The 21,447-nt window shown below is 38.3% G+C and overlaps 1 protein-coding gene across 9 annotated transcripts in view; it reads left to right on the top strand.

The window, feature by feature from the left end:
- The window catches only part of LOC111672554 (uncharacterized), a 33,191-nt gene extending 19,668 nt beyond the window's left edge, over positions 1 to 13,523 (top strand). For 4 of the 9 annotated variants that reach the window (XM_087180337.1, XM_087180332.1, XM_087180335.1 and 1 more), the window contains 11 exons: positions 109 to 141; positions 655 to 705; positions 833 to 868; positions 993 to 1,040; positions 1,118 to 1,165; positions 1,308 to 1,430; positions 1,549 to 1,584; positions 2,709 to 2,753; positions 2,847 to 2,873; positions 6,818 to 6,862; positions 7,402 to 13,523. In XM_087180337.1, the coding sequence (XP_087036463.1) occupies positions 109 to 141; positions 655 to 705; positions 833 to 868; positions 993 to 1,040; positions 1,118 to 1,165; positions 1,308 to 1,430; positions 1,549 to 1,584; positions 2,709 to 2,753; positions 2,847 to 2,873; positions 6,818 to 6,862; positions 7,402 to 7,553 (644 nt within the window). In that variant the 3' untranslated portion in view covers positions 7,554 to 13,523. Of the gene's footprint in view, positions 1 to 108; positions 142 to 654; positions 706 to 832; positions 869 to 992; positions 1,041 to 1,117; positions 1,166 to 1,307; positions 1,431 to 1,548; positions 1,585 to 2,708; positions 2,754 to 2,846; positions 2,874 to 5,065; positions 5,099 to 6,817; positions 6,863 to 7,401 lie in introns of those variants that run through there. The other 5 variants (XM_087180340.1, XM_087180333.1, XM_087180338.1 and 2 more) reach the window with 4 other exon arrangements.
- The last annotated feature ends 7,924 nt before the right edge of the window (positions 13,524 to 21,447 follow it).

Below are 21,447 nucleotides of genomic sequence, written 5' to 3'. Positions count from 1 at the left end.
CAGCTGCAGCACTTAACACTGATGTACAATGACATAATGTGCTGTATGAATGTATTCATTATGGAAAATTAAGTCTGTATGGCCATTTCACTCCAATTATCCCCTCAGAGCCAGCAGCGGTCAAAGAGAAAACAAAGAAAGGTAATTTATGTTTACAGCCGGCTAGTTTGGTGTTTTCACTGCTCTACACTCGAATGTTGTTATGAATGACACAGGCAGCAAATTGGAGCTTTGCTTTGTTGTAAATATACACACAGATCTACAATCGTGAGCCAGATATGAATAACATAAATCAACACATTTGCCAATTTTAGATGCTGCTGATTCAAAAGACACAATCAAAGCAGCCACTACAAAGAGGTCCCATATAGTATAAAGGTCTCTGTCCATGTTTAGTGTGATTATAGATCAGCTCTAGGTTCTATATTAATACTGTGAAAGTATCAAAGCCTCAGTCCAGAGAGAAATGCACACAGCCTGTATTCAGAAACTGAGCCTTAAAACCAGCCGTCAGGACTTCTGGAACTTTGTGATGTCACAACAAAGCGGTCACTGCTCCAGCCATAAGAGAAAAACCAGGAATATGGGACCTTTAACTATGGATCTACATGTCTTGATGAATATAATGTTCTCATTATGTATTTGTTGTGACAGAGTCAGCTGCAAAAAAAGAGAAAGTCAAAAGTCCTACAGTAGCTAAGAAAGGTACTGAACATTTTTGTAGAATATGATATTCATATATTGTGGGAAAAACAAGGTTGATGCGTGGTTGTATTAAGTTCTTGAATAAATTTAATTTGGTAACAATATTTGACAATGTTTGTTTCTACAGAGCCGGTGAAAGAGAAAACCAAAACGGCTAAGAAAGGTAAAACATCAGAAAATTATATGAAAATCAACTCAACGATACTCATCTCCATCTTTAATGTGAAGTTAATCTTTAACTATGAAAGACAATTATTCAGGCCACTAATCACAATTTATTATGTTAGAGCCTGCAGCTGTGCAACAGAAGAGGAAATCATCCTCTGAAAAGACAGGTAACCACACACACTGATGTTCAGTAATTTGCATAAAGTCATTCATGAATGGAAACTAATTATTTTGCTCCTCTCAGAAGTGTCACCTGTCAAGAGCAAAGCCAAGACATCTACTTCCAAGAAAGGTAAAGCTATCAACATGTTTTCTAAAATGAAATGTTGTACTTGACTTAAGATTTCGATTATTTTATGTTAATGCCGATGCTTAACCGCAGTTTGGTCCAACTGATATAAATTTAAATCCAAGTGTTAATGTGTCTTCAACAGATCCAGATCCAGAACCACGTCCACAGCCGCTCAGACTGAGAACAAGACTAGAAACCATCAAGAGGGCGAATGTCACGTCTCAGGCCAAAGAGGAGAAACCTGCCAGGTCTTCGTCTGAACCAGGTCATACTGTTGTGTCTCTAATGTGGGATCCAACTATTTACCTTGAGCATTTAGGATTTCTCTGTGGAGCAGAGACTCTTGTACTGAAACTTTGTATGTCTGTCCGTTTTATTTTCAGCTAAGACAAGATCAAAATCAGTGGCAGATAAGAAAAGTAAGTTGTATTTGCTTGTACTTTTTTGTTTGTTTAATTGTATTTTAAATCCATGTCCTGTAGCTGCTTCCACGTGAATGAGACATTGATGTGGGATTCAAAACCTTGTTTTTCTGAGGATACATTTTCTCAAAGCTCAGGAGTTGAGAGATACTATACACTGACCTTTTCAAAGCATTAGTTCAACATTTGGAGAAAACTTTATTGTTAACTCTCACGTCTGTCTAGTAATAGTAGGGATACATCCAGGTGAAGGTTAGCTTAGCTTAGCTTAGCTTAGCTGAGCTTTTGCGTTTAGACTGGAAACAACAGGAAATGGCTAGTTGGTTGTGTCCAGAGGGAACAGAATCTACCTACCAGCACATCTAAAGCTCAATAACTGACATGCCACATTTAAACCACACAAAAATAGAAGTGTAACAATGAGAAGTTGTGGTGTTACAGGTGGTTATGTGCTGCACTACTTTGTCTTGTTGTTAGTGTGAGATTTCAGGTAGGTGTTGATCCTGGCCAACAAATATTTGCTAAGCTAAGCTAAGCTAACCTAAGCTGCAGTCTTCTGACCAGACAGACCTGAGAGTGACATCAATCCTCTCATCTAATTCTTCTAAGACAGCGACAAAGGGTAGTTTCCAAAATGTTGCAAGCAAATGCAGGAAAAATAAAATCATTAATTTGAAAACGTAACAAGGCTTCCTCACCTACTGTTTTATTCTCAGTCACGTTCCATTAGTCAAACCTCAAGGCAGTGAACTGAATATCACACAATGAAAATACAACCCCACAAGCTACATTTGAAAGCAGCATGATTCTACTTACGTCAAAGTGATGAGTAAGAGAAAGAGAGTAAGTAGAGAAGAGATTTTTCTCCAAACAAACTGTTATATTTAATGATATTAGGTCTCTACTGGCATCTTTCAGTAGAAATCACACCTCTTGAAAATGTTGTTGCATATTATGTGATTAAATAGACGTCTTTCTATGTGATAAAGTTATCATTAGGGACATGTCAAGCCGTATTACGCTGAGAGGGGAATAATATCACAAGAATATTAAATGTAGCTACACCACAATTATAGAGAGTTATGTGTCAGGCTGTAATAGGGCTGTCTCTGCTGTTGCAGGCAAACCTGAAAAGGCTGAAAAGAAATCTGCAAAAGAGGCTCAAGGTATGGATTCAAAATCAGAAAGTGAAGAATCTCTGCTGTGCATGTTTGTCATTGATGAGTTTCTCTCTTTTTTGCCTCCTCTCAAATGTTTAGATAAAGAGAAACAACCATCGCAAGCTAGTACGTATGAGAAAGTAATTTATCACCAGTGCAAATAATATCCAGCCACTATAATAATGAATAACACTGTGAACTCAAAGGTGATTGGTGTCATTTATCCAGGAGTACTTCAAGAGGTTTTCTGCTTCATCCAAGAGGCTTTGTCAGTTCTCCTGAAACCTCTGTGTGTCGTTCGTGTCACCCGTGGGTCGTTAAGGTCAAGTGGGTCGTTGAGGTCACTTGGTCAACAAGTGCTGTTGGTGTGGCAGATGAACACATAGTGGAGATGGAGCTTTGAAGTGAATTGTTTAGTTGAATCGTTGATCTTGGTTTCACAAAGACAGACTGTGACTGTGGCTTAGATATAACAGATAGTCAGACCTCAGATAGACATGTAAATTCATCCATTGCACAAAGCTGTTCAGTTCTTGACCTCTCTTAACCCAGACTGTGGTACAATGAATTCTGGGTAAATTAAGCCTTTTTTCAATATATATATAAAAAAAAGGCCAACCAAGGAACCACATCCAACCACTCAGCAGAAAATATTTGTCTTTTGGAAGAATTCAACAGTTACAGGGATGTTTTACTTGTAGATTGTTACTATAAAAAGAAAAATCCCATTTGGGTGTCATTGATTGTTACCATGGTAACATTGGTCTTAGGGCTGAGTTAGCTTGGGGGTAAGGTGTCTCATCTTTTGTCTTAAATTGAATCAGTCTTTATTTTTGTGAAACAGTCTACCTTGTTTTAAACTAATCTATGAGCCAGATTGTTGTGCCAGTGCTCGTTTTCATGATAAAAAAGATATTTTAAAATAATATTTAAGGATTGTCTTTGGGGTTTGAACATTATCCAAGGTGAACAAGTAAAAGAAAATAAAGAAATAAAAAAACAAATAAATTAGTAAACAAATAATTAAATATTTACATGAAGTGAAAATTGACAAAAGAATAATTTGTGCGCTCTAAATAATAAATAAGGGAAAAAAGATTAGTCTGAATCTAAGAGTAGAAGCACAACTCAGATGAGGTAGTCCTGGAGTAGTGGCTTTCTGCCTTGATCTTCCCTCTTAGATTTTATTTGTCACAACTGTCAGGGTAGTCAGGGTTCAGCTGGACCCAAAATGCAGCCAACACTTGGGAGACGGTGCAGACAGGTTTATTAAACAAAAGAACTTAAAAAACAAGCACAGGGAACCACAAGGAACAGCAGGCCAAAACAAAGCACAGGGGATGACAACAGGCAACATGAACAGCTTGGGGACGAAGCAGACATTAACAGGCAACGCGACCAGATGATGACAAACCCAGAGATAAACAGACGAACCGACACAGACAAAGGGAAGCACAAAGACAATATAGACAAGGGAGGCAAGGGTGATTGCACACAGGTGAAACACATTAGGGCGAGTCAGACAATCACCACACAGACACAGGACCAAGAAAGGAAGCAAAACACTGAGACACACAAGGAAACAAATTACAAAATAAAACAGGAAGTGCACGGGGAAACAGAGCACAAGACAGGGAAGACTAAACTACACACTAGAAATACTCAAACCCCAGAACAGAAACCCATCAAGAAAGTCCAAAAAAAGTCCAAAAAACCAAAACCCTGGAGCCTCCAGGCTGAGACCATGACATTATTTCTTTAACCTCTCCTGTTTCCCTGCCCCCTACGATTCCACCAACGCTACAGACCAGTCTGAGATATCTTTGTGAAACCTCACCTGGTAGAGCAGGTACCATTTAGGCTGAGTTACCGCAGCGGCCTCGGTTCGAGTCCCGCCTGTGGCCCTTTGCTGCGTGTCATTTTCTCTCTCTCCCAACTTTCCTGTCTCTGTCATTGTTACTATAATAAAGGCAAAATTAAAAAAAGTAAACATAACTTGATCAGCAGCCTATGACATTTCCTTAACGACAACAGAAACCTCTTGGGTAATTCGACCTCCAGTCAGGTCAGGTCGTTTTTAGGTTCACGACAACGTTATCATGTCACACAAGGAGGTTTAAAAAAAACAATTAAAATTCCCGCCATTTGAACAAACTGACAAAGCCTCTTGGGTGAATGGAGAAACGTGTTCAAGTCCAACTCAGTACTTCTAGATATTCTATCAGCTGTTGAGTGAAACTGCTCAGACACACAGTGATGCTATTAACTGCTTTACTTCCTGACAGTAACGCTTCATACCATATGCTTGTTGTTCATAGAGGGAGCAAAGAGAGCTTCCTGTAAGGCCTGAGGTATTCAGTTCTTTCTCACCATCTTCCCACTGGTTAACTCAATATGAAGAGACGCTCTCTCTTAATGACATTAGGAACATAAGTGATTAGGATTTAATGAGATGATCTGATTGAGACGAGATTACGTCTTTTGAACTTCCTTGAGTTATGAGGGGAGATTATGGCCTTTGATGAATACAGCAACAATAATACTTAGCTGAGACTGATTAAATCCATGAGCTAAAACCCGTTAAACTGGGTTATTAGTGTTCTGTTCTTATTGAGTCATCCAGTGGAGTATCAGCACTCCCCCACTGCCCCGAGTGACTCTACACTTTTCTACTATCATTGGTGACGCAGTGACTCCCGTCTACTAGAGCAGCTGTTCCCAACCTTTTCCAATTCATGGCCCATGATAATATGGGGGGCGCCTCTGAGGCTCACCCGGTAGAGCGCGTACCACATAGGCCATGGGTTCGGGTCCGACCTGCGGCCCTTTGCTGCATGTCATCCCCTCTCTCTCTCCCTGACTTTCCTGTCTCTCTCTCACTATACTTTCACAATAAAGGCAAATATATATTTCTTTATATATGTATGTATATAAAAAAAGAAAATCTCAAAAATCTTATACCTTTTCAGAGCAAACGAGTAGGAAGCTCCACAGTCTCCACTGTGGCTTATATCAGTGAGACAAACCAATTTAAACATTTCATATGTTTTAAGATCATTTCATTTCAAAACATTTAAGAATATATTTATATTTTTAGTTTTTTATAATTACATTTTTTCTCATATATTGTACAAAGCTTAGCAAATAATTTGTCAGCCCACCTGCAATACCTTCGTGGCCCCCAGTTGGGAACCACTGCACTACAGCACAATCAGCAAACTTTGATTTCTGTGATTAAATTTGTAGGTTTAGATGCTGCAGTTTTTGAATTTGGGGAAGACAAACATCTTTGTCTTTTGAGAGTTCACTACCTCATGGACAACACCAGTACAAAATTCAATGCTCTGTTTTATGCAGGAGACAGTTCTCCACAGTTCAGTTGAAGGACAGCAGCTTCATCTCGACAGAAATCGACCTTCAATAGCTTAAAAAACAAAAGGCTCCATGCAGGTTGTTTGGAATAATAATATTCCCATTATAAATCATTATTAAAAACAAACTGAAATTTGAATTCTACCCACCTTTTGAGGAAACCGTACCTCCGAGTGTGTTTTTCTATGGTATCAGTTCACTGACAGCAGAATCCTAATAATTGTTCCTCTTTGTTATTTCAACTCCTCACACTCAGTGTTGTGTTTGTCTCACATTATAGTGAAAAATCGATGTCCACTGGAAGCGCTACTATAGCGATAGAAATAAGTAAAACTTACATGCCTTATTCCTGTAAATGACAAAAATTACACCATTTATTTCGTAGCAAAATGATTTTGAGTTTCACTTGGATTTGAACAGGAAATATAAAGAGCTAAAGAATTCAGAACAACATCACGTGTTTGTTGGATGATTTTTATTTTCCTCTTTTCCTCCTTACATGCATGTAGAGACTCACACTAGTCATCTGTCCTCTCCTCTTTCTTTCTCACACACACACACACGCACGCATGCATGCACTCATGCACGCACGCACAAACACACACACACACACACACACACACACACACACACACACACACACACACACACACACACAATGCCAAAATCTCTCTATGTTTTGTTCCTGTTTCTTGCAGAAGAGCATCAAAGTGAAGACAACACGACAGAGAAGAAGAAACCAGGTAAAAGTTACTCAGAGTATTTTTCTGTCAGTTACTGGGGTCGTTATTGAGGGAACGGACTGGTTCCTAATGACTACATATGACAAAGTTATGTGAATATTTTATATTTATTTTATTTCAACTTTCATCAAAATGGAAAATACTTTGGGTGTTTGTTATAAATATTATTAGATTTTTGGCTTTTTGAGGGAAAAGAGAGAGAGGTGTCATGTATACCATTCGACCATTTGGTGTTTCTTGCTGGATCTTAAATGAGGAGTAGTTGTGTGTTGTGTTACTCTCGGGAGCCAGGAACTCCCTGAGGTTTAGTTAGATTGTTATTATCTGAGTTTTGTTTCAGTCTTTGGATTCAGTTCATTTAATACTAATGTTAGTTTGATTTAAGGTTCAAAATTAAGACCCATTAACTCATTAAGAACTCCATATTTAAATGTTCTCTAAGTTGGAGCTCAGTTTGGATTCCATTCTCCCCTTTTTTATCTGTGTAATCAACCTGATTATCTTTTTTAAACCATTCCATCTACTTGCTGTCTTCACAGGCCAGAGATACTTCCAGTGCATTTATGTCCCTGGTAAAAATGCACAGTACCCCTTGCGACCTTTCACCCCAGCTATGTCCCCCACCATGATGTCCCCTGCACTCAGGTCGATGTTGGAGCAGCAGCGAGCAGCCAGGGCGGCGGGGCAGTAGGACAACCTGACCTCTCACTTCATATCTGACAGCACTACTCTCCCATTCCAGCAGGGGGAGACGTTTGAATCTGTGGCATCCTGAAATTCACAGGAGCGCCACACAGAGACTGACAGAGAAAAAAGTGGACACAAGTATTTTGTCTTTAATTTATTTATGTATTTATTTTCTCTCTTTGTGGTTGAGCTCCTGGGGTTTCTGTGGATATTTCACCCTCTGCCGTTTTGCTTCACTAGTTGTCACTTCCACACTTTGCTTGTGCCTTAGATACAATGTAATGTCACCAGTATCCAAACAAGAAAGTATTTTTGTGAATATTCTTAACTCAATATAATGTACATAATGCATATGTTTCTAATTAAGGCTGAGATAAAAGGTCATACCTTAGCATGTCATTTTTTTGTCTCCGCGATAGACAGAGATTAGATCGACCGGTAGATAGATTAGTTTGAGGGAGTTGCACATACAAACATAACGTTTTTAGGTTTTAAAGGTCTTTTTAGCCACACATCACCTGGATTAGGAAAAAGTAGATTCATTTCATAAAAAGCACCAATTTGGACAATGTCTTGCACTGAAATGATAATGGAAAAGTTTACTAAGAAATTATAAATAACAAAGAGTTTGTAATATTGTTTTTAAATCACTCATGAATTAAAAATCCCTTCAGGTGCATGAACATGTTACTTTTTTTTTTACTACACAAGCCACTGAAAAACAAAGAATTGCACTCAACCTTTTTAAATCATAACATCATTATAAAGAACAAAGAACATGGAGTTAAAAGTTGCAGCTTCTTTTATTTCCAGTTTTTTTTTATTTTAAATCCTCATCAAATTTCACCGTGTTGCAGCCGTAACCTCCCCGGCCTGTGTTTGTTTAGTTTTTTGGCCGCTTAGCTGCATCTGCATCAGATTAGCATGCGAGTGTTGCAGGGTCAAATCCCAGGAGCTCCCACAGTTGATCCCAGCAGCCTCCCTGTCTTTGATCATGAGTGTGAACATCCATCAGTCTCAGCAACATGTTCGCGCATGCTGATGAGAGATGAGACACGTTTACTAGACATAATAATAAGAGGCAGGACTGAAGAAGACCTGCATCTGCATTCAACTGCTAGCTGCACTCTCCAGTTCACCCTCACCTGTGTTATTTACTGTCATTTAAAGGGACTTTAAAGAGATACTTGTGGTATATATATTGTGGTAATATGTTATATGATCCTAGAGACTGATTGACCAGAAGTGGCATATTAGACCAATAAAAATATGGATAACAACACAGGTTTACATACATCCAAAATGCACCGAAAAGAGCTGCCGAAATTAATATAAACCCAGATCCAATTAAGAAGCATATTCAAAAAGAAGAGAAACAAAATGCAGATACAAATCTTCAGTGTTAAATGATGTAAATATAAAATCAAGTTTTTATGAGATATATTCTAATGTCAGGTGTAAGCACAGTCCAGGTTTGTGTTTATGACCTGAAGCAGAGCCTCACATATGGACTGATACATCAGTGTGTGAGCGTCAAATATGTGTTATCGATCACAAATTAATTCAACGTCAGTAATATCAGCATTGTAATTTCCTCACACTGACATTTAACGTTTCTTTTTTGCCTCGTTGTATAAGTTTAGAAAGTTTTTCCTTGAACTTTAAGTCATTGAAGCCAAAGATTGGCAACAAAGCAGCTTTATGTTTTTTATGAATTTTATCTTTATCTTAAAAAATGAAGTGCAGTTCATGGATATTAAGTGTCATGTAATTGTGTATTTGAACACATATGATCTCAGAACTCTTACAGTGTCGCTGTGTTCGACACAAATCTCCGTTGTTTGTTCTCAGTGTGCTCAGAGACAGGGAACCTGCACAGGGCGACTCTGACGTGACCAACTCATGAGACGCTGTGATGTCTGCTACAGTGGAAGAATAATGTCATGTGTGTCATGTTAATCATCAGCTTATTTATTTATTAATCAAGCCTGATGCGTCACTTTTTTTTTTTTTCACTTACCTCACTCGTTCATATAGCTCTGGTTTTGTAGCTTAGCAACGAGGCTGCCTTTGTTGTTGCTGCAAAACTGTTGCTGAACATTACCAGCAGTTTGCTATTGTTGTCTTACTGAAGGAAAACCTCAGATGAACAAGAACCAAAAAGGGTTTTCACACTGGGCTTCACCCTGGGATAAGACCCACGTTAGCCCGACAGTCCATTCACAGTCACGTGATCGTACACAAGAAGGTGTTTGTCTATGTTTTTAGGTCATTTCACCTCAGTTACCTGATATCGTAGCGTGAAACACTACTATTGTTGTTGATTCATAGTAGTAATGAAACTGTACTTATGCATACGATTTAAAAGGACATGGCTAGCCAATGAAAGGCAAGTATTTCCCATGCCCATGACCAATAATGTGGCACTTCCTCCCTCTAGTGTAGGGCCGTGCTATCTTCAACCTATCAGGGTCATCCTCAGAGAGTCTTAAGGTGTGTTCACAAAGCTAAAAGTTAATATACAGAGACGCGAGTGAATGCACCTTTAAACGTGAATCAGGATGTTGAACGAACATCATGAAATCTCAGCTAGCTGTTTGCGGTTATCATCCAGAACACGTTAACCCACAGGCTCTGATTTTAAAATGTGAATGTTTAACCCGAGGCTCGACGTGAACTCTGAGTTAATAAGTTAACGGGCGTGAAATGAGGTCGAGCCCTTAACTCTGTGTCGCCCTGCAGGGTGGAGGTCAGCAGGCCTGAGAGATGAGTGTCAGGAGCCTTTCATGTTTCACAGCCAAATAAGATCTGACGACCATGTACAGTAACAACATGCTGAGGGTGTGTGGTTGTTAGAGTGACCTTTAAAAACACACTTCAAAGTGTGATTAAAGTTTTAGCTCATAGAGGGATTGTTTTTTTTTTAATGAATCATATTCCAGCAGGGAGATACAGCAGCAGCCTGGTTGCGGCTCTTTGTTGTTTGGATTCCTTAAAAATATTAGATACTAACAGAGAATAATTAGACCATGTGCTGTAATTAAGGTTTTTAGTCCTTTAACATGAGTTAAAGTAGAGTAGACTATAATTTTACATCAGGAAAACCAACTCTAATCTAATTTCACTACGGCAGGTGAGACAAGTTTCACGGTCTTCATAAATATTAATGTGAGCGTAAAGGTGGAATGATGTGTTTAACCTTGACTACATCCCTCATTACATGGTTTAAATACATGTGTTTGGATGATGCCGTTATGAAAGAGTCAGTGTGATTACAAAAAGCAAAGAATTTACTTGAATGTCACGCTGTCATACTTTTCTTTTACTGTTTTATTCTTCTTTGGTCAGTAGTTACACAAAGACCCTGAATATTTGTATTTATTGATCTAGACATTGTTGTGGGTCAGTGACGAGGATGTTTTCATTCTTTCTGATTATTTAAAACTTATATTTTTATATAAGATTATAATGCTGTAAAATCCCAACTTCAAACAGCGTCTTACTAAGCACTTCCTGTGGAGTGACCACCGGTGGCACTGAAGAGCAAGTGCTCCATCTTTAACGACCATGCAGGTCATTTTATCTTTCCCCTGAGATACGACCTACAGGAGCGTACCAGCGCTGACACACCGAACCTTTGTGCAACGATAATGAACCTGCCGTTAAGGCTGAGTAACAGTCAGGGTTTGGTTGAGTTTAGGCACAAAAACTACTTAGTTTTAGGAAAAGACTCTAGTTTGGTTTGAAATAAGTACTTCCTTAAGGTTAGAGGACCTTTGTCGTCATGGTTACAACAATAAACACATGTTAACGGTTGTGTGATGTTGTGAAAGAAACGACACTGTTGATCTCATATAGTTTCACACGGGCAAACAGGAAGTTGAAGAGATTTATATACTGATAATGCAGAAAACTGTAATGTTACTGTCATAAAACTCAAAAACAGAGCAAGTGAAATAAGAATTTATCTCAACAACTGGCTGTGTCTGTCACATGAAAGTAGCGAGAACTGCTGCATTACAATTAGTTTTATTTGATTTGTTTAATCCATCCACACAAACCAAAGTGTAAAAATGACACTTTGTGGTTTTATGTGAGGGTTTTTATGTGCTGGGCTCCTGGACTGAGCCCACAAGACTCCAGGAAGCTACTGCTGCGGGCTAGCTTAAACAACAACATACAAAATGTTCATTATGAGCTTTAGAGATGCTGGTAGGCTGCTTTTGTCCCCTCTGGACAGAGCCAGGCTAGCTAGGGGTTTCCCCCTGTTTGCAGGCTTTATGCTAGGCTAAGCTAAGCTAAGCTAACCACCTGCTGGCTATTAGCTTCATATTTTACAGACATGAGAGTGGTATCAATCTACAGTAACTCTCAGCAAGAAAGGGGATGTGTACTACTCCTTTAATATGCTACTAGTATTCAATCACACTATGTGCAATGTTGACATTGTGTACAATTGTTTAACAGACACTTTAGGAGCCGTTCAGACTGTTAAACACAAGCTAAACTGCCAAACAAAAATCTAACACATAAGCAGGAAGGTTTGCAGTGAATGTAGTGGCAATGTAGTGCAACATGCAAAGTGATGAAACAATATTAAACTCAGCTCCACTCACTGTGTTTGCTGCATTAATTCACTAAATGCTGTGCACTAGAGTACATGTTGGTCAGTATCACAGCTACACCTGTTGGCTCCTGTTGACACCAAACAGGCTGACAGTGATTAGGGGAATTTAAAAACAGGTCATGAACCCTGCAGTAAAATTAGACACTATGTTCAAGTTTCATACCTACTGCAGTTTTAGAGCAAATGTTTTATGATAATAATAATAATTTTATTCATAGAACACTTTTCAAGCAAAAGCACAAAGGTTTTTCCAAAGGTGAAGAAAATTCAAAAACACAGAAAACATTAAAAACAACTTCAAAAAGATAATAATAGCACAGGTACAAGTACACATAGACATATACGTACACAAGTGCATACACATACACATTCACTCTCATGCTGACACTCAAAAAACGAAATTAGAAGATAAAAACTCTCAAAGAAAGAAAATGGCCAGAAGAGTAGTGATCAGTTGTTTGTAAAAGCCGTTCTATAAAAATAAGTTTTAAGACGGGATTTAAAGGCAGCAACAGAGTCAGCTGACCTGATGCTCAGTGGAAGGCTGTTCCAGAGCCGAGGAGCCAGACCTGCAGAGTCTCGATCACCCTTTGTTTTTAACCTGGACTCTGGAGTAGTGAGAAGGCCCAGACTGGCAGACCTGAACACGGTTACTGAACATCTTTAGAAACCCTGTGTTTACTCATCAAACTCTCTCCTGGGATTATTTTTGTGAATGAACTCTATAATCAGTAGTGTGAAAATCAAAGCCACTGGAGATGATGATGACTGTAAGAGTGGGTGAAATGCTGGGGGTGTGGGCTGAACAAATATGGTATCAGGTTGTGGTTCTCGTAGAAGGAACACTTATTTTGTTAATGATTTCTTATGTAATATGCATGATGGTGTAATTTAAATACAGAAATTAACACAATTTTTGGGTTGTAGCAACCACTCCTTAGCAACAGTCAGTCAGATACTGTGTAAAGACTGTAGATGATAGTTGATATGCTCTTCATTAGGTCTCACACTGATTCAATCATTGGTTTATCCAAAAAAATGTACTTTTGTTTGAAGAGGACATTTTTTGTGTGTTGTTTTAGTTCCGCATCATCAGACTGTAACTTGAGCAATTGTTTAAATGTTTCATAAAGAGACAATGTAAACTACCTGTTGCATGTATTATAAAGCAGAGATGGACAGTGTAATCATAGGAAATGATAAGACAGAAAGCCTGACTCAGCCACATTTTAGGGGCCAATTAAATGTCAGAAGTGACATTTAACTGGCTGTGAAATGTTATTTGAGGGGCTGTTCTGAGAATATCAGCTGTTTTTGAGTCATAATTTAAATAAATATTTGCAGATATCTGCGAGGTCATTACTGCGTTTTTCTTCTGAATATTTATATGCTAAAGAGACAAACTGTTGTCATGGGGACACAGAGTGGCATTTAAGCCTAAAACACATTTAATGGGCTAATGTCAAAATACAATATGATGATACAACCCAGCCTCCTGCGAAATACTGTGTGTATACTGTACATACAGGACTCAGTTTTTATCAGCATAAGAATGAAATGTTCATGCTGGATGCATCCAGTAGCATTTTTATGTCTGATTTAATAAGAGAAAAACAAACACTCAGCTGAACCCTGAGACAGAATTATAACACAGTCTCTGGTGTTGAAGACAAGTGCGCTTAATGATGTGCCAACCACACGTATTACCTGCTGAGAAACACAGTGTTAATGCAAATGAACATGCTCATACATTTACTCCAAAACACACATTAGCATGTGGAAATAAGGTCATATGAATATAGTTGTTGCACATGAATTAAACCTGTGTGAGTGGCTTTTTGTAAATGTTTACACGCCACAGCAGCTCAATCTGTCTGTGGATTCCGCTGCAGGGACTGGTGGCACAGTGACGTTTTACATATGTGACGTCTCAACATATGGCCCATACACAAATATAATATAAGACATATATGTCCCTAATCAAGAATGCTGCTGCCATATATGTCACCCATAGGTGGATAGATCATCACATATATACGTACATCATCTGGACATGTGGAGACATAAGTTTATAACATAAATTTAACGTTTACATTAATTAAAAAATTCATTAAAAATATCTATGATTCATTTTTATAAGGTATATTGTTTATTAAAAGAGCATACATATAAAAATTCTATATGCTTAAATATATGTTTCCTATTCATTTTAATGTCTGCCCTGCTGAATATAATACCAACATATATTGACAGGCTTATGGTGGATATATATTTACATAACATATGTCTACAATATAAGCTTACATACATAAACATATATTTGTATATAGACATGTGTCAAATGTTCCTATTTCTAATAGGTTTTTCTACATCATTTTTTGCATATAACATGTTTTTATTTTATATGTACGTACATTTCATATATGGAAATAAATTCAATATATTACATGTGTGTGTGGGGTGATTCGAATTGTGTCAGTGTTATTGAACAAAACTTAAACTCTTAAGTGTCAAATAAAAAAATAGAACGAAAGTTCCCCTTTGGTTTCAACATACTCCATGTGACCGAATTTTCCCCTTTGCTATGACTTTTGTTTTGTTTGTTTACACTGCCAGGTTTTCATTTCTGCAGTTAAAATGTTCACTTTCAGCTAGGATGCTGACGCAAAGATGTCGTGTTCCAGGTGTTCCAGGTGTTCCAGGTGTTCCAGGTGTTACAGGAGTTAAACCTCATTGGCTCACAACTTCTGGACACGGTCTTTGTTTTGATTTTGCTCTTTAAGTAACTTTGTAGTTTCAGTTTGTTTTTTTGTCAGTTTATTCTTGTGAGACTTTGTTCAATGATATTAAAACAATTTTAATTTATGAAATCGAAAACAGCAGATGGCTATAAATCTACATAACAGAGGAAATTTATCAAAGTTTTTAAAATGTCAGAAGCAGTTTACATAATCATTATGCATTATAGCTGCTCAAGAGCCATTTTCCCACTTAATGGAAAGATGTACTGAAGCACCATCTTTCAGCCGAAGTCAGCACCGAGCGTCGCATTGCTAGTGTCTTGGGTTTTTTTGTCTCCTGCCTCAGTCCCAGCAAAAATACCTCAGTCTTGATTGATGACTCCCTGCAGCTGCAACAGGGTCCAACACAGACAGTGAAGCATCATTATCATCATCATCATCATCATCATCATACTGCATCATTATAGAAGAATTAAAGTGGTGAGACAAGTGTGAAAGAAACAGAAACAAGAGAAACGTGAGAAAATCTACGTGTGTCCATATTTATTTTGCTCGTTTTACATAATGCAGTTCAGCAAATTGTCTTTGAGGACATTTATATGACATTTAACACCTGCTAACTGAAACAGCTTTTTGCTTCTATAACATACTGGCTTTCCATAATGACTTCACAACTCAGTTTTTCAGTTTGGTCTCCCTACAGCTCCTATATGTACCGCAACTATACAATCAAAGAACAGTGATATGAAAATCAATAAATATATCACAACTGAAAGTAATGCATTCATTTTCAGAAAAGATTATCAATCATTTAAAAAAAATGTCATTCAGTGTCCAAATCGTCAAAGCACAAACACTTGATGATTAGAAACAATACATTAGATTTTGGATTGAAGAGGCGGCTTTGGCTGAGATGAAGGAAAAAGTAAGTGAGAAATGAATCTGCTTAGTCTAATTATAAAGAGTGGATTACACACACAACATGGTGAATTATTGTGAAGAAAAGAGCTTATTAGTAAATCAGATATAAGTAAATAAGTAATCATTTAATTTTTTTTTAGGTCAGAAATGATTTACAGAGCGTGCGTTTGTTAATCTCCTCATTCTTCATTTCAGTTCTAACTGATCTATACAGCTGCCAGTTTGTTGTTAGTCTGTTAACTGGAAAAAACATAATAATGTCAGTCGGTGAAGTTCAGGTTTCCTGTCAAACTCACAGGCAGAGAAAGGCTGAGATTTATGTCAACGAAAGCAGACATTTAGGTCGACTTCTTCCCTTTTTTGAACCATTGTTGTGTTGAACGATATGAAGCAGATGAATGGAAACACTACATGTGCACACGGATGATGGTCATGTCCTCTCTTCTACAATCTGCCAAACTGTCCTGTCACAAATTCCCCATTTACTGTGTATGTTTCAAACTGGGATTTAAACTTGGAGAAAAGCTGTGTGTGTGTGTGTGTGTGTGTGTGTTTTTGTTTTCTTTATCACAAATATCCTGTGAACCACATTTGGCACCATCATGGAGGTCAATTGGTGAATAATTGTAGCTGTTCTATATTGTATAAAGTGAAATTTCCATGTGTAGTGTGATTATAGATCAGGTCCAGGTTCTATATTAATACTGTGAAAGTATCAAAGCCTCAATCCACAGAGAAATGCACACAGCCTGTATTCTGAAACTGAGCCTTAAAATGAACTGTCAGGACTTCTGGAACTTTGTGATGTCACAACAAAGCAGTCTCAGCCATGCCCAAGCCCCGCCCACCTGGACCCACCATCTACCCTTACAGGATTTGGTTTCTCTGCATGTTTACATGAAATCTGCTACATATTTATTCGATCAATCAGAAAACAGTCAGCCAATCAGAAGAGAGGCTCAGAGCCACCTCTGTTCTGATTGGTTCACTGACCCGTTGTTACTAGAGCTCCAGAGAGAAGCCTGAGAGAGGAGATGTAAAACTACACTGAGATGGTGTTTGGTTCTTAAAACCACAAATATATCTTCTTATGGATCAACACTTCAAATAAAACACAGAAGAAGAGGAAAATATGGAGCTTTAAAGCAATGAAGATAAAGTCAAAATGAATATGTATAAAAACGCTGTAGAGTATTAAACACATCCACAAAGCAATCACTAGGTCAGAGAGGAAAAATAAAGTCCACTTAATTTGTGAATTGCAAATAATGACAGCGTCATGTCAGACTGCTGACAAATTTGTCCTTCAGGGCTGCTGTAGATTCACACACAGTCAGGCATTTGTTTTTATTTTGTTAATAAACTAAAATTCCTCTTATTTTTGCATATGTGCAGACTTTACATTTCCTGTCATATAGACTGGTGTGAAAAATGGACGTGTTTACATTAACTCCTGTAAGTTCACAATCAACTGTTATCATGAATGTGAAAGGATGCGCAGTCTCCAGCTGAGAAATGAATCATCAGTGCTCTGATTTGTTGAGATGGTTAAATCATGGCTCCTGGGTGGGTTTTTAAAATGTGAAAGCCGTTTAAACTGGTCTGTTACAGTAAGTCTCTGAAATGTATTCAACAATACTTTGACCTGAAGTCAGCAGGAGAGACGTAACAACAACACAGAAATAACATTCGAAATGCTGAATTCCTTAAATAAAAACAAATTCTAACGTCATAACTCTGTTTACAATTCATACAACATATACCAGTCTGTCCCCTGTGTGATAAACAAGGTCGATAGCAATTTTAATAAAATACTGACAAAAACAGAAACATTTAAAAAATCTTAAATGTGTGGTAAAGCACTAAGCATCACCGGATAAAGGATATCTGTAATAAAATTAAAACTCTTTACCACTGTGTTTTAATTTCCTCTACGTACAATAAGTTTTACAACAGAACAAAGCAGCCGCCGACACCTCAGCCTTCAAAATAATCCTGCCGGAGATTCAGATAAACTCCGTTTCATATATTCAAGCAGTATACAGATGTTTATTACATGTAAACTTTATATCCTATCAACTGGAAGCATCTACAGTGGCTGTGTGTGAGTGTGTGTTTCCCTGTTTTATGGTACTAATGTGTGTTTTCCTTCACATTTTCCTCCTGATTCACCGACACTGATGAAAATGTATCCGTTAATCCTGAAAACTATTTTACTGTATGTGTGTTGTCGCTGTGAAAAACTGATCTCAGGTGTGAAATCATTGTGAAACACACGATGAACATGGTTTTCTGGTTCCACCTTCGACCCCACGGTCTCTTTACAGTCTCACTGTCAAAATGATTGATTGATTTAAACAGGTACAAGGACGCAAGTGTTTGTTCACTCATCGTTGATCTGTCCAGATGTTCTACACACACACTGAACATATGAATGCAGTTCCTTTGTATACCTGGATATAAAATCACACTTATTAACTAATGTTACAGAAACATTTTCCTGTTTCAGTAGAATTGTGGCGATTGTGGAATTTTTAATTAAAGGTTGCAGCTACTATCTCAATAGATATAAAACAGTGGTTCTCAAAGTGGGCAGCAAAAAGGGGAATCATTTATTTTCACTATAATTCCATCCATAAGTAACACCATGACAGAATGTTTGACTATTTTGTTCATGGGTTTCAAACACTTTGTGTAATAAAACATCTAAAAAGCAGAAATCTCAACAGATAGGGGTCTGTGGTCTAGTGTGTGTCAGTTCAGGGTCCTTGATGTGAAAAAGCTTGAGAACCACTGATATAAAATGATGTTGATGCAATATAGTTAAGTTGTTTGTAATCAGCTGTATGAAGAAATGAATTTGAACCCAGGTACAACAAAGTCGGAGGAGACTGAAACCTGACACATTAGGTCGTTTAAACAAAGGAAACAAGGTTGTAATATACAAGAACACATGTTCATTTATTGTTTCAGCTGCTTGCTAGGCTGATGACACGCCTGCTGCTGTCTGCAGGTCCACAGGATAATTCCAGTGTAATTTTCCATCATCTCTATCCCCAATTATTTCTTTACCGCAATCACAAGCACTGAGAAGTCACCGGGACGAGTTTCACAAGACAATCTTTCTAAAATATATTGCAAAGAAAATTAGCTTCAGCCTCTTTTAGCACAATATGACGGATAAAACCATCATATGCATCTTTTTCTTGTTTTAAAGCAAAAACCAGCCGTGAACATTAAAATGTTAGCTGAGTTTACAGCTGGAGAACGCCCTCATTCAGCCGAGAAAACTGATGCTAGAAATCTAGAAATATCCATCACTATAATGAGAATTTAAAATGAAATTACACTCAACTCTTAAAGGAGATTACCATGTGTAGTTTGATTATAAAGCAGGTCTGGCTTCTATATTAATCCAGTGAAAGTATCAAAGCCTCAGTCCACAGAGAAATGCACACAGCCTGTATTCAGAAACTGAGACTTAACACCAGCCGTCAGGACTTCTGTAACTTTGTGATCTCACAACAAAGTAGTCACCAAGCCCCGCCCACCTGGACCCACTATCCAACGTTGCCGGATTTGGTTTCTCTGAGTGTTTAGCTGAAATCTGCAATGTTTTCATTCCATCATGCAGAAAACAGTCAGCCAATCAGAAAGAGGCTCAGAGCGTCCTCTCTTAACATTATATCATGTGTGACGCCATCTTGTGCATCATCCTGGGTTCTTGTTTCAAGGTGACTCACCAGGAAGTAGTGAAAACTCACACCAGTATCAACAGATAAATGATGATTTAAAATGAAATTACACTGGAATCTTCCTGTAATGCGAGTAAATAAAACGAAGCTAACAGGTTTCCCTGACTGTTTCTCTGCAGCTCTCTGAGGACTGCACCAACTGCCTGATCTCGTAGTCACAGTATCGGCGTCACATGTGGCAGATTATCTCCCTCTAACTCTGATTTAAACTGCGGTGGAACCAGACAGATCACGCTGAGCCAAAGGGGGTAAAACCACTCGACTCTGCGCAGGGTACAGCCTGTGAGCCTGTTGTAAGTGGGGTTGACATGTCATGTACGCTGGTGTGATAGTTTAACATTCCAGCTGTCTGCTCTCGTTGCGGCCGGCCACCTCACACTTCCTGCCTGCCGGCCGTTCTGTGATGTGCTCGGCTGTCTGTCTGTTTGCCAGCCTGACTGGGTTTTCTTCTTCTGCCGCCCTGCTCGTCAGAGTGGCAGTTTTTTTTCCCCCCATCCATTGGCCCGTCTACCCCCTGAACATTCGGTTGTCATACCTTTTGCATTTCACAACATAAACCCGTGGTGAATGTTTGATTTGGAAGAACCTAACCTGCGTCGAACACCTTCGGCTGGTGCCACTTTCACACCGAGAAGAAGTGGAAACAGAAAATAGTGGCTCTGTCATTTTAACTATCCTACTGTATCTACACTGCAGCAGCAGCTTCTCTAACTGCTGAACCTAAACCAAACTCTGACTGTAATTATAATAAAATACTGTACTTTAAATACGTAAAATAACACTCTAGAAATAAAATGCCATCTGTCCATTTGTGGAATCAGAGTAAGAAACTCATGGCAGGAATTTGAATCACATCACCTGATACCGACATGCGACAGCGACCCATTTGTAACATTGCTCCACAGCGCTGCTCGTGGTCACAAACTTGCACTGCACCTTTAAGAGTCTGCAGTAATGAAGCTACGGAGCCAAAAAGCAAAAATGTGAATTTTCTTCCTCCATTCAAAAATCCCCTGGAAACTAGCTTTCCTAACGTTATCACGTGATAGCACACGAGGCCTAAAACCTTCAGGCAAATCTGTAAATTACTAGCTGAACGAGATGTGGGTGAGAGGTCTGGAAAAAAGCTAGAAAGTGACCCTTGAGTCGAAATGCAAATCAATACTTTTTGATTCTCAACTGCGTAACACCAATAATGTAGGTAAATGAATGCAAAGATACCAAATCTATCCTCGGATAAGTGTGTAAATGAATCAGTCAGTAATAAAGTATAATGTACATGTGATTTAAACAACATGTCTATAACATGCAAAAATAACACTACAGTCCTTTAACGCCTAATTCTTTAAATCTTATACTTAAATCAACTCTAGTCAAAGGAAAACACTGCTTTCTTTTCTGTGGTAATGTTTCAACATTTGAGATTATTATTGCTAAAAATATAACAAATGCGCCACAAAGTAACAGGAGGAGGTGATACACTTGCCCTTTTTTTTTTTTTTTTTTTTTTTTTTTTTTTTTTTTTTTTTTTTTAATTTAGCCTTATTTATTTGGTTAGACATCCTATCCATTAGTTTCTGAAAATATATCTTTTGGTCATCTTCAGCCAAACAAAGACTTGAGTCATGGTTTAAAGAGCAGCCTGCAGCTTTGTGTCTGTCCTAATGGCAGGAGAGATTCTGTCCTCTGTGACACGTGGGTCAGGGAAAAGAGAGAAAATGGCCGAAAGGAAAAAGCAGATAATTCATAGAGCCAACTCTTGCCGTAAAGGGGGGTTTGCTTTTCCAAGAGATAAGTGGAGCGAGGCTGATAGTTCAGACATTATTTTCACAGGAAAGATGCCACCCCCCCGCC

Source organism: Seriola lalandi, unplaced genomic scaffold (genome assembly GCF_002814215.2).
Source record: "Seriola lalandi dorsalis isolate HSWRI2012SDOR001 ecotype SW California unplaced genomic scaffold, Sedor1 jcf7180002054901, whole genome shotgun sequence".
Taxonomy (NCBI): domain Eukaryota; kingdom Metazoa; phylum Chordata; class Actinopteri; order Carangiformes; family Carangidae; genus Seriola; species Seriola lalandi.
The sequence above is the reverse complement of the archived record's forward strand: the minus strand, read 5'-3'. Positions and strand labels throughout refer to the sequence as shown.